The sequence below is a fragment of the Etheostoma spectabile genome, chromosome 18 (assembly GCF_008692095.1).
Source record: "Etheostoma spectabile isolate EspeVRDwgs_2016 chromosome 18, UIUC_Espe_1.0, whole genome shotgun sequence".
NCBI classification, from domain to species: Eukaryota; Metazoa; Chordata; class Actinopteri; order Perciformes; family Percidae; genus Etheostoma; species Etheostoma spectabile.
This window is the reverse complement of record NC_045750.1, coordinates 25,194,552-25,207,796: the sequence shown is the minus strand read 5'-3', so window position 1 is coordinate 25,207,796 and position 13,245 is coordinate 25,194,552. Positions and strand designations below refer to the sequence as shown.

Below are 13,245 nucleotides of genomic sequence, written 5' to 3'. Positions count from 1 at the left end.
GGGGGGGGGAATGGAGACTGAGTACCCAGGACCCTCATATGAGGAGGGCCCAAAAAGAAGCTAGGATGAATAGGTGTGGTTGCAGAGAGGGGCCCATAGAAAATGCATTTCTAGAATTTTGTGCTACGCCCCTGTCCATTAGTACGGTGTGTGTGGCTTTCTAGTTGCCCTGGGTGTTTGTCAGAGATTAAAAGGAATGCCCCTGGGATTTCTTTTTCCCCACACTGAGATATCAAACTTCCACCTTTTTGTTTTACTATACAAATGCTGATACTCTCAGATCTCTCAGTTAACAACCGACAACAACTGAGAAAATACTCAAATATGAAAACATTAAAAAAGTATCTTATGTATTGCATGTAGGTCTTAGCCCGTTTTGTGAGACCCTGTCCTGTCTGCAGACTGAACAGCATCAGCAGCTGAAGCAGAGGCAGTGTTTTACCTGCGGGGGGGTGGTGTAGGGCTGTAGTTCTTGGCTGGGGCACTTGAGGGCAGCGTGGAGCTCTTCTTCAGGGGGGCCACGCTGGAGAGCACCATGGGCGGTCTGGAGGGCAGAAGTAGAGACACTGGCCGGGCTGTGTGGACACACACACACACACAGGGGGGTGAGCATGATGCGTGTGTGTTTGTGTAATAATAGGGGGAACCTAATGGACTTGGTTCGGGGTCAAAGCAAAGAGTTATCAGGACATGTTTCCTAAACTGGACCAAGAGTCCGACTGACATTAGATTTTTAGAGCTAATTCTGTCATTATTATATAAGTTGATCATCTTTTTCTATGAACTATGCACAATTTATTGTGTAGTATTGGGACTGTAACCATTAGTCGATTAGTTAATTAGAAGCTTATTTGGCAAGTATTTTGATGCAGTTACTTTTCAAATCAAAATGCCCAATATTCCTAAATTTCAGCTTCTCGCGTAATCGGATTTTTCCCATTGTTCTTTGTCTTATATGATCGATATCTTTGAATTTTGGAGTGTCGATTGGACAAAACAAGCAATTACACTTCTAGACTTCCAGACATTCTACAGACCGAATGATCGATTGATTGATTACATTTAATCAAGGGAATAATAAGCAGATCAACACATGTCAACAAACATTATTTACAAGGCATGCATTTTCATTTTTAACTTAAAACTCTTAGCGAGCATCCCTTAGCATAATTTAGACATGAATGTGTAAGGACAAAGATGTATGCTGAACATACAATGCATAATAAATTCCTTAATGTATATGTTGACCAACTTGTCACTTATAAATCAATAATATCGCTCTCAGTCAGACTGTAGCACATAATTATCAGCACTGGATTGTATTTCCTCAGCAAAGCACAGCATCATTGATCCATTACAAAAGTCAATATCTCCTCCAATAACAGTAAAGATCATGATGAAAGCTTTTGGGCACATTGACATCCCTTAAATCCCCATATTTACTGGCAAGATTACACACACACACACACACATACACACACAGCTGACCTTTAACACCCGACGTTCTCCTAACAGCACCAGAGGCAGCAGCCGCTTGGTGCTCCTCAGATATGTTGAGTCTCTTGAGGACGTCAGCCAGAGCCATCTTCAACAGCTGGATTTCATCTTCCTGCATCTGCATCCTCTGCTCCAGGTAGGTGAGCCGGTCGGCCACGTCCAGGCCACTGGCTGCCGAGCTGCGGTCGTCTGAAGGACAGATAGATAAGATAAGATGGATAAGATAGAGAGGTTTATGCCCAGATTATGTTGTTTGTTACATTTTCAACTACATTACATAACTAATGACATGCTTAACATCCAATGCATCCATTAGCCGCCAAACCATGTCGAAATATGCAGATTTCACAGAACAAAACAAAGAGCAAACTCACAAAAACACACAGAGCAACAGTCAGTAAGACTTTGTTTACCAACTGAGGGTGGCAGTGAGATTCATTACCGCACACACACACACACACACACACACACACACACACACACACACACAGAAAAATGCCAAGAAGAAATGAATATGCAGTTGACTCATACTGAAACCATACGGCCGTTTGGTAGGAGAAAATAAGTCAACTGTCTACTCACATAACAGGACTGCATGACAAAAGTACTTCCACATCCAAATGTTTGCTCAAACTTGAGCCAAAGCATCGTTTTAATAACTTATTTATGGAATTCTTCCCTAAATGCTCCTTTAAGGCTCATCTTGTTTGGCAACAAGATCAAAACATAATCAGAGAAAGGAATAAGCTCTTTAACTTCGCCTGTTCGTGCCTCTGGAGGGAAAGTCGAGCTAATGAGGTCACAGCACAGCTGGACACAGCAGATCATCCACCCTGTCATTCCACCGCAGCGTGTCAACAAAGGTAGCGGAGAACACGTCGAAAACACCGCCACTAACACACCATCATTTCTCTTTCAATCAATTTCTAATCTTCTACTCCGTTTTTCCTTTCACTGCTACAATCATCAGTCCAACAGAGAGACAGTAGTTCAGAGGCGGGTACCGTGGGAGACACTGGACACTGATGAGTAGTTAGGGTCTCTCTGCTGGCCTGTTGGGCCCTCCTCCACTACACGCGACGTCTTCCTCCTCTTCCTCTCCTCTCGCGAGCAGCACGCTCTCTCGCTTCTCTTTCCTCCTCTGGCTCCAGTCAGACAGGCCGGCTCTCCCTCCATCTGATCCTGATCCACTGGCTGGTGTCCACTAAGATCTTATCTCCTTTGCTCCACTTATGTCGCACACACTCCCAGAGCTGCCTTTCTGCTGTTTCCTCCGCCTCTTTTCACAGCATCCGAGCAGCACCACAGCATCTGCAGTATGTTTTGATCCTCTCACGTTTCCTTGGTGGTCGCCTGCCACGCTGTGGGACGCAGTGGTGTGTATGACGGAGCTTAAAGCCCTTTTGCTCAGGCTGTGCGCTTATATAAATGTGGGGGGTGGGGTTGATAATGCTTAAAAACTCAGTGGTCATCCAATTCAGCCTAAATTGTCTGTGCACGCGTGTGTGTGCGCGTACTTGCATGTGTGTGTGGGTTTGCAGACTACAATGATAATCCCTCAGACTGAGCCTCTTTGACCCCACCCCCACACATAAAGCCCATGTCACTGTGAGAGATGGAGACACTGGGAGGAAACTGCGGAGATAAACCTGATATGCGGCCCGTCCTTGTGTTGAGTTATATAGGTTACATGTAACAGGGGAGGCAAGCCTGAGCAGCTGGAAGGAGGAATTTAGCCAACATTATTTCACAAAAGACAAATTGCTGATGAAATAGAAAATAAATTAAAGTAAATAGATGCTTGAGTCCAGACCCTACCACTTGATGTTACTAAACAGACCTACTGTATACATTGACAGTCCAGCCATATGAAAAAAATATAAGTGATTACATCCAGTTTTACACTATTACATCCACTTTTAAATCAATTGAAATGATGACATTTGGAACAAGATGGATGAATTTGATTTCTTAGGACAGGGATGTGGGATTATTTTATATCTGACAAAAAAAAGGTTAAGAACCTCTGAATTTAACTGTACTGCGATGACTGTAACTTTTCCAGTTAGTTTCTATGAAGCCTCAAAACTGTAGTTTTTTTTCTGAGGTGCATGTTATACAGTGTTAAAGCAAATCTTAAAATGGAACTCTTTTGAGAATGAGTTTTTTCCTCCTATCAGAGATGATCTGCCGTGGGCGAACACTTTCAGTGTCGTCATGCGAGCATGCAACCAGCAGTAATCTACCTCTCATGGGGCGTTGTGGCTCGGTGTAGGCCTGGGATTTTCTGTTTCTCCTCTTGTCCTGGATGTGACCACATCCTCGTGCCACCTCCACACACCCCATATGGGATTAAGATTAGAATAGCACATAATCCCAGTGCTGTAAAAGGGAATTAGCAGCACGGAGCTCAATCTCTGCACTCACTCAGCTACACAAAGACCAGGCAGGCTCCCTGGACGCCTTTCATGCAAATGTAAACACACAAACACTTGCATGAAGTCTATCCCTGCACCTGCATCACACATTTACATTCACACATGCACACACAGCCAGTTTCAAAATTCATAAGCCTACTATACCTTTTAGCCGAATGAAAATACATGTACTCCGAGAAGCAGAGTGTTTTAATCTCTGCTCCCAGATGGTGTTTCTTGAATGAAGGAACAGCATCTGTCTGCTCATATCAGCCCCCTGCATGCTGAAATATACAGGCCATGCACAAGCAATCTTATTATACATATATTAGTCCACTGATACTAATATCCCTGAAGGGGAAGGGGCTCCTCAGCCTACGCACTTTCATTAACACCCACAGTTTGACTGGGTGCCATGTGATACGTTGGACATGTATATACGGGACAAATAAGTACAAGAAATGTGGCTTTTCATTCACTATATTCATAAGGTTATTCAACAAGTTGTGAAGAGCTATACAGAGTACAAAGTGCAGATTATCTATTTTACTATAAATAAAAGTTGTTCATGTAACCTTTCTCCTTGTTTTGCCTAAACGTGTCTATAATGTTTTTATTTTTATAAGTAGGTTGTGGAGGGCTTTATAATTCTAATATGAACCGAATAAATCACTAAATATATATAAAGCACAGTTTTTTGTAAACCTTATAACTTCAACTTCTTATTCTTTTTCTTGTTTTCTGGTCAGAAGCAAAGAAATCTTTCAAACCTGAGCAAACATATACATGTATGCACACCCAGTTTGTGGTAAAATGCAGGGGGTGTGTATATGTCTTCTCAATAACAAGTAAAGATGTATTTCATACAGAAAACTTTAAAGTGTTGTTACTTGCCCTTCATATCCAGCAGTATAGGTTTTAAGATACTCATCTCTTAGAAGTGAGCGTTTTAAATGGATTATTGGGCTTTGAGCTCCATTGTTTTGGTGTGGAGGTCTGGACCGTCTGCATAGTACAGTACAGAACATACCACAGGACGTAAATATGAAATATAATTCATTTGGCTGACCCTTTAGCATCTATCTCCCTCAGCTGTCTACCTGTCATGAAGTCAGTGTCTGGTGCCAGCAGGCAGTCGCTGTTGTAGTTCTCCTTCAGCGAGGGCCTCCTCAGCAGGTCATGGGCCGTCTCCTCCATCCCCAGGCCCTGGTCCACCAGCTCCTCCATGTGTGTGTGTCCCTCCTCTATGCCCGCTGCCATGGCCCTGACAGAGAGAGAGAGCCTGCTCCTGCTACGTCTCCTACGCTTCACTGCTGGGTTGATTCACCTTTGCTAAACCACCATCTCACTATCCCTCCCTCCCTCCCTCCCTCCCTCCTGCTGTCCTGCGAGGAGTGTGTGCAGGCTACAGGGAGAGGGTGATGTCACTGAGGACAGATTAAGGACCTGGTAAGCCATCTGAAGCTCAGAGGAGGACAAATAAGAATGTGTGTGAGAGAGTGCGTGGACAGGGGTCAGGGAGGCCTGACACAGGGGAAACATCTTCACATTAAAGGCCCCTACATAACTTCCGGAAAGATAAGCTACTGCTTTGAGGAGGAAACGATGAGTAAAAATTACTGATCTGTGTGCTGTGAATACACACACACACACACACACACACACAAAAACACACAGCAGGGTGGGACCACGCAATTTGCTGTTGCATGCAAAGACGCACAATTACAGTCCTAAAAAGAGCTTACATCAGGCTGCCATCCGGCGTGGCCAGCCCCGGTGAACTGTTAGGATGATGAGATTCTGAGATTAGGGAGCAGAACTTGATTAATTATAGTCATCAAGACGACAATAAGCCGGACGTGGTAATTAGACCAGCAGAGTAAGACAACAGGAGCAGATGAAAAGCCAGTTAGGCGATTGTGTCCGGGTCTCCCCCAGTGTAAGCTGGCTTTCTGTCTGTTTTGCTGGACTGATTCTTTCTTCAGCAGATGCTTCTCTCTCTGCTGATCTGTCAAAGCTTTCTGGCCACATAGCGGACGTCCTCCGTCCCCCAGAATGTAAAAAAAAAAAAAAGAAATTGCTTTGGACTACATTTCTTTTTACTGATGTCTCACAAAACCATAATGAAAAATAGTAAAGCGTTGGTGTGTGTAGCCAGTGATGTGATGTCACTGGGACATGCTGCATGTTAACCTTAAGGAAAACAGAAGCGGGGGTTTCTGTTTTTCTCATTCTCGCTTCTCTTGTTTTTCTCTTCATTCCCTTCTCTTCACATTTCTCTCGTCTTCTCGCCCAGTCATACTTCCTGTTGTGTCTGTATGCTTTTCTCTGTCTGTTTACTGTACCTACGTGGAAATTTATAATCCTTGTGTAGTCTATGTATCTGTTGTTGATTTTCCCAGAATTACAACTACAGTTTTACTATGATATGATTGATGTTGCCATTATTAATTGTATAATATGTCGTCCAATTTAAGAAAATAAGACACAATATAATAAAAATTGGTTAGATAAACAACAACAGAAGAGACATGTAATGGAAACAATAAATAAAATAAAATAATATAATAAATTAATTTGAGCATAGGCTGAAAACCTGTGAATTTAACTCATTATTGTTGCTATTATTCAATATCTAACTATTAATCTCCATATATAACATACCTGCACATGCCGGTGTGTGTACATTCTTCATTTACCATATATATATATATATATATATATATATATTATATATATTTTTCTTAATATTCACCTGTGCAGGGCGCCCGGATAGCTCACTTGGTAGAGCGGGCGCCCGTGTATAGAGGTTTACTCCTTGATGCAGCGGCCCGGGTTCGACTCCAACCTGCTTTGCTGCATATCATCCCCCCCCCCCCCCTTCAGTTCTTCAGATATCCTGTCAATAAAGGCCTACAAATGGCCCCAAAAAATATATTCACCTGTTCAATTCAATATACTGTATGCTACACTTGCACAATGTCAAGATATTTCACTACCATGGTTTATATTTAGAGTATATGTCCTTGTTCTTATCACATTGGAGTTCTTTACTGTATAATTTTATGTTATATTTTCTAATTTGCGCCATCCTTATGTTGTTTGTTTTTCGATTCATGTTTGACTCGGCTGCTACACTGTATCTCTCTCTCTTTATCTATCCAGCTTCTTTTACCTCTCTAATGAGACAGAGTGTGGATAGTGTCTACTGGTACTCAAATGAAATGAGAAATAAGTTGTAGCCAGACCATTTGGGGTAGAAAATTGAATCAAGACAAGCGGAAGTGCAAAAGTAAAAAATAATTGGGACTAATGTTTGCTCATGGAAAAAAAGCTCCTCGCTGTTTTAAGAAGGTTTATCTTCCAGGATGTTCAACAGCATTTCTTGCTTTTTCAAATCACAGCACACTTTTATGACAAACTGTCGTATACTGTATGAAATCTGAACAAGCTAAAAGCTAAACAAACTGTCATATACATGTGTTTTTAAGTAAACAGCCAGAGCCTGAATGCCAACGCAATAAAATCGTACCGGCCGCGTGGTTTTAACTGACAGTGAAGGTTTTATATACACAACCAAGCAGCCAATAGTCTTCCAGCAGACTGCTGCACCTGAGAGGCCTCTGAGTTCAAAGTGTGTAGCTAGTTATTTTATTATGGGTCACTAATCGGCTGCTAGGGCAGCTGTTATCCCTGTGTAACAAACACTATGGACCTGTGTGTGTGTGTCTGTGTGTGCTGGACATTCCTAATGCCCTAAGGTCTGGACGGGGATAAAGGCCAACGCCAGATAATGACTCTGCTGACAGAGGACCTGTGGGGAGGCAAACACGGGTGAGGGACAGGAGAAGGTCTCTCGCTGTAGTAAAAGGACAAGGTGACCATGTCCTGCACGGCATTTGGTGCTTCAATGAAAAGGTCAAAGAGGGGTTGACCCGGACCTGCGCATGCCGTCTGACTACTGACCTTCTGTGGAGATTGTAAAGTATATTAACAGTTTCTAGCTGGAGGAACTTCATGGACTTCCTATTAATCCCATGCATTGAAAACAGCTTCCCTTTTGCACAGTATAATGTAATATATAGCATAGAAAGACACAGCAGGTTTGTATGTACCAAAAAAACTAATATCCAGACAGAATTTCCACAAAAATTTATAAATATTCTTTCAATGGAACATTAAATCAGTAGGGATGTTATATAATTCTTCCAAAAGATCCAAGAGCTTTTCAGAGAGCATGACAAAGTGACATTTATCTGATACACACATTGCTTCTCTACTCCAAAAATATCTACTTTTTACTGGATAACCCCACCCCCCTTCCGTTTTATCCAAATATATCAAAATATATGTTGACAATAAGCATCAATATAGATACAGACCACACAGAAAGCAGAATCTCATGGGTTGGCCGGGTGCTTCTGTGTTTTGACTCATGGAGGGAACACACTTCCTGTCTGGCATCAGTACAGGTCGCTCAGTGTTTGACCCCTGCCACTGTGGACACCCATACGTACACAGAAACTCTTCCCGAGTGCTGGCCATGCCTCGTTGTCATAGCAACAAAGGATATAACTGTGTCCTTGCAAAGCTGCTAGGGAAGTCCCATAAATACTAACATCCAATCTAGTCCGGGCTTTTTGTTATATGTTATATATATGGCTGGCCAGCACATGGGAGGATGACTCACGGTAACTGAGCTTTCTTCATCTCCTTGTCCAGGAAGCTACTGCACCAAAAAAAAAAAAATAAGGATGCAAGGAAAGAGAACAAGGAGAGGAATGGGATGTGGCCATGAGACTGTTCCGCACACATAGGATTCCTGCCCTCTAGGGGACGAACACCGTCAATGCACATCTAGGAGAAAGTCAGAGAAAGGCAACGGTGGCCAGCTGATTCCTCAACTTCACCTACTCATCTACTATATTCAAATTCATGAAAGTTTTAATGATTTAAAAAGGGACTGTATGTAAATTATAAGGTCAGGGAAGTACATTCTGTCTTTTATTTCATTAAAAAGCAAGGCCCTCCATGATTTTTTTATTATCTCCCCTCAAGATGTTAAAATAACGTATAAACATAAAGTAGGGAAATAGTCTCTGCTAATGGCAATTTGAGCAATATTTTCACTTAAGAATATATGTTAAAAAAAGGACAGCCTTCCTGCTCTCCCAACAAAATAAATTAAGATAAATGAACCCTGCTCCGTCCTCCCTAGTACTTTTCATACAGTCCCTAATGTCGGACACTTACTGAAACTAACACGGGGCCTGGGTTAGAGAAGAGACCTGAGGAGGTTTTCTACCTGGAGGCCAGAGGACGTCCCGTCCTGTCTTAGGTGTACGGTCTGTCTCTCCCCTTATAGGACGAATCGATAAGAGCTCAGGTGACCATGTTGCCACGGCGTTCTCCCAGACGTCACACTTAAGGTCAGTCGGGTCAGGCAGGAGAGCCGGGAGTCGTCCGGTCCCACAGGTCTCAGGTCAGATTGGACTTCTCAAAGGGGAATCAAATCTGACTGGGATCTGCTCTCCCTGTCTGCCCCCCCCCCCCGACAACTAAATGATATCAACTAAACAACATTTACATCTCTGTCGACAACCGCCACTCAACCATTTCATTTCTAAACTTATAAATTACAAATAAACAGAAATCATCAAAGAAACAGGATATAGTTAATCAATTAGACACAGTATTTCCAAATAAGTTAAATCTTAATATATTGTATTGTTGTACTCCATTTAAATATTATTTTCTTACTTTAAATATATTTATTAGATCTTGCAAAAATACTACACTGTGCATTGGCTGTCTGCTTGTTAAAGAGTGCCCGGTGCTTCCTGGGTTCAGATATGTGCACTTCGTTAAAAATGGCCTGGAAGGGATCGCTGCCTCTCATCTCCGGCCTTAGGTCACATGACGCATCAAGTCCCTTCATTCTCCTCTCTTTCATTTGGTCAAATCTCAATTAACGCTGTTGTAACTTCAAACTAATTTGAAATTAAAAAAAGAAAGAATGCATACTCTTTGCTGGATTTGTTAAGTTCCTTTTCCCTCCTTTTTCAAAAAATACTAAGTCTAAAAATATATTGCATATGCCATCTTAGGAAATTGACATAATAAAATATTCTTAATAAGGACAGATTGTATAGTAGGAGAATATATATTACCTCTTTGAAGAATCTGGGTGTTAATAGAAATACAAAACCCAATTACCAGGATCTGATTTTGTTTTGGGTTAGAAGTCATGCTGCTCAAATAGCGAAAAAGTGAAAGATGGCTTTAGAGTGTTGAAAACGTTTTACCGCTTATCCAATGTTGAAGAAAAGGGCGTTTGCAGCGTAGGAAAGCAATCAGCTCCGCTTTGTGTTTTAAGGAACACACACTCCGACGCTACTCGCTCTCTGAGTGACAGTAAAACACCTGCAGGTTAAAAGGCAATGAAGGAGTGTGGCTGAAATCCACCATGACTCAATTCAATATCGAACTCCCCCCCCCCCTCCCAAATACACGTCTAACATGGTGCTACGTTTGTCACACGCGCGTCAGGCCTCCATCCAGATCTTCTTTTCAAATAAAATCACATAAACAGTGTGGATACATACATATATGTACATATACACACACATATATATATATATATATATGTATAATATATATATATATATATATATATATATATATATATATATATATGTGTACACTTTATATAAGTATGTCAGAGCTGATTAAAAAATGGAATGACTAGTAATATACATATACAGACATACTGTATATACATACATATACTGTATATACATATATATATATATACAAACACATAATGTAGGTATACACATGAGTATCTTCCATGGGATTCAACAGGTTTGTGCATCAAGTAACACGACAAAAAAGATGGCCGACTCTTCTACTGGTGAAAAATAGAATATAACATTTTTGCACTGACAAAAAGCAGCCATGACATCCTCACTGTTTCCTTCTCTACAACACACACACACACACACACACACACACACACACACACACACACACACACACACCCCGGTAAGACATTAGTAGCTTAAAAAAAAGAGGTTGAACATTTGTCGTAATTAAGGAATGGATTAGTGCAATATAATAAAGTGGACGAGGGCAGATGTGCTGACAAGGAGGAGAAGTGTGAGGGAGGAGACGGGACTCTGGGCTGTGTGACATCCTTTGGTTTATCTTCAGGGGGAGGAGAGGGAGGAGGAACGTAATTGGTGTGGATGTAGAATTAGAACGGGTAGAAGAAAAACACTGTGTTTCAGACGCGACGCGGACAGCTAGACCACAGCAGATGGAAGGCATGAGAAGTGCACCGTGTTTCTGACCGGTTTAGAGCTGCGGCAATGAGTCAATTAATTGATCAGCCGATCGACTGGAAATTAATTAACTCTTTTTGGTAATCAGAAAGTCATTTCTTGAGCAAAAGTGCCAAAAATGAGCTCGGTCCTGGCTTGTTAAATGTGAAGATTTGATGCTTTTCTTTGTCACACAAGTTGGTTAACTGAATATCTTTGAGTCACATTGGGCTGTGGGAAATCATACAGGGCAATTTCATTATTTTATGACACTTCATTGACAACATGATCAAACAATAATGAAAATAATCATTAGTTGTCCAGAGACCATGTTGTAGCTGTCAATCAGTCAATCTTTTTTCTTGGGAGTACGCCTGCGTGTGGTGGTGAGACTAGCTGCCTAAAGCTCTACCTGCAAGTCATAAGGCAAGTCACAGGGAAAAAGAATGCGGAAAACAAAGAGAAAACAATGAACGATGTCCCTCGTTTTGATAACCTTCACAGGGCTCAACTCCTCAGCAAGGGACCGTTAGAACAGCCTCTCCAGAACAAGGCTTCTCCAAGCCAGGACTGAGGCTGAGATGAAAGTTTGAACGTGTGTGTGTTTTCATTACTAGAGCCATTTTTAGTGTCCTGACCAGAGTTCTAAAAAGCCCTGCTCCAGCGGAAAAATCTTTCTCACGAACCCCGTCTAGGTAGAGTATTTTAGTTCGCGCAAAGCATCACTCGAGATGAAAAGGTTTCTGTAAGTGTCGGCGCGCTGTGGCACACAGAAACAAAGGAACGGGTTCCTCTAAAGCTGCTTGTTTGGTTTGATTGCCTGAAAGCCTCCTAAAAAACCATCACACATACCCACATTGATCCATTTAACCACACTGACAACCCTTGCTCTCCCTTCCACACACGCACATGCACAACTGAGACAAACTCAAATCAGGAGAAATAAGATAACACTGCTCCAGTAGCTGCACCTTCACCCCGGCTGGCTGAACACCGCTAACACGGAGCTGACCGCGCAGGCTTGTGCTCCCCCCCGGAAGCACCTCAGCGCCGGACCATTCCGAGCCATTGGCTTACAAATGGAACCAACATGATTGTTGTGCTAAGATGCTTTGGGGAGAAACGCGGCCCTGACAGTAGCCCGGCTTAGCCTGGTGTTCACAATTCGTGGCAGGCGAGGGGGGAGGGGGTGTATAGACACACACAGGCCTCCATGTAACTTCAGAGAGTTGTGGACGCGGAAAAATCCGAGCTGATGATTGAATTCCCCCACCCTCGCGCTTCCCAACCAGGAAGTATTGGTGCTCTGGCTGAGAGGGATGCGTCTGATACATTGGAGCCCCTCCGGAGTCAGCTAAAGGGATCTGTGCTTCATAATGTGTCCAACACTTTTTGCTTCATCTGTCCCTCTTCAAAACCCAGCCCTACCCCATCCTTTCCCTTCCCTCTAATCATGACCGTCCCCGGTAGAAAAGACAGGGGTCCCCGTCCCTCCCGGAGGGGGGGGAGCTGTGTTATGATTAATTCCCGGGTGCGACGCCTCTTCTACCCTCTACTGCAGGTTCTTCAGGATGCGTCCGAAGCGGAAGTCGTAGACATGCCGGCAGAGATACACCAGCTCGGGGTCGACGTCTGTGGGCACACAGCGGTGGGAAGGGGGGGCGAAGTCGGGGCAGCAGGGCACCATGCTGGCGCTGCCAGGTGGGGCGCCTTCGGCACGCCGCTTCACCAAGGCACAAAATCTAAAAAAAAAAGAATTAAAAAATGTACATCAATTATCAAAAGGTGACACTCTCAGCCCTACTATCTACCAATCAACACAAAATACAAATGTATTGTCATGCTTTTGTGCTTGTATTTGAAAATGACGAGAAATTGATGAAAATGATGTCTAAGCAAATGCTGGTTGTGTTGCCTCGATTCATTAACAGTTGCAGTGTCACCAATGTGTGATAAAAAAAGTCAGAAAAACAGGCTTCCACCTGAGCTGAGGTGTTAATTGAAAACAA

The 13,245-nt window shown here is 42.7% G+C and overlaps 2 protein-coding genes across 8 annotated transcripts in view; both read right to left on the bottom strand.

The window, feature by feature from the left end:
- LOC116706263 (echinoderm microtubule-associated protein-like 1) overlaps window positions 1–5,286 on the bottom strand; it is an 11,095-nt gene extending 5,809 nt beyond the window's left edge. For 2 of the 4 annotated variants that reach the window (XM_032543005.1, XM_032543006.1), the window contains exons 1-3: window positions 5,015–5,286; window positions 1,489–1,686; window positions 443–575 (exon numbers count right to left, since the gene is read on the bottom strand). In XM_032543005.1, the coding sequence (XP_032398896.1) occupies window positions 443–575; window positions 1,489–1,686; window positions 5,015–5,174 (491 nt within the window). In that variant the 5' untranslated portion in view covers window positions 5,175–5,286. Of the gene's footprint in view, window positions 1–442; window positions 576–1,488; window positions 1,687–2,501; window positions 3,034–5,014 lie in introns of those variants that run through there. The other 2 variants (XM_032543003.1, XM_032543004.1) reach the window with 2 other exon arrangements.
- Window positions 1–13,245, bottom strand: part of LOC116706262 (bromo adjacent homology domain-containing 1 protein) — a 44,694-nt gene that overhangs the window by 5,960 nt on the left and 25,489 nt on the right. For 3 of the 4 annotated variants that reach the window (XM_032542999.1, XM_032543000.1, XM_032543002.1), the window contains exon 7: window positions 9,948–12,978. In XM_032542999.1, coding sequence (XP_032398890.1) covers window positions 12,789–12,978 — 190 coding nt within the window. In that variant the 3' untranslated portion in view covers window positions 9,948–12,788. Of the gene's footprint in view, window positions 1–9,947; window positions 12,979–13,245 lie in introns of those variants that run through there. The other variant, XR_004336189.1, reaches the window with a different exon arrangement.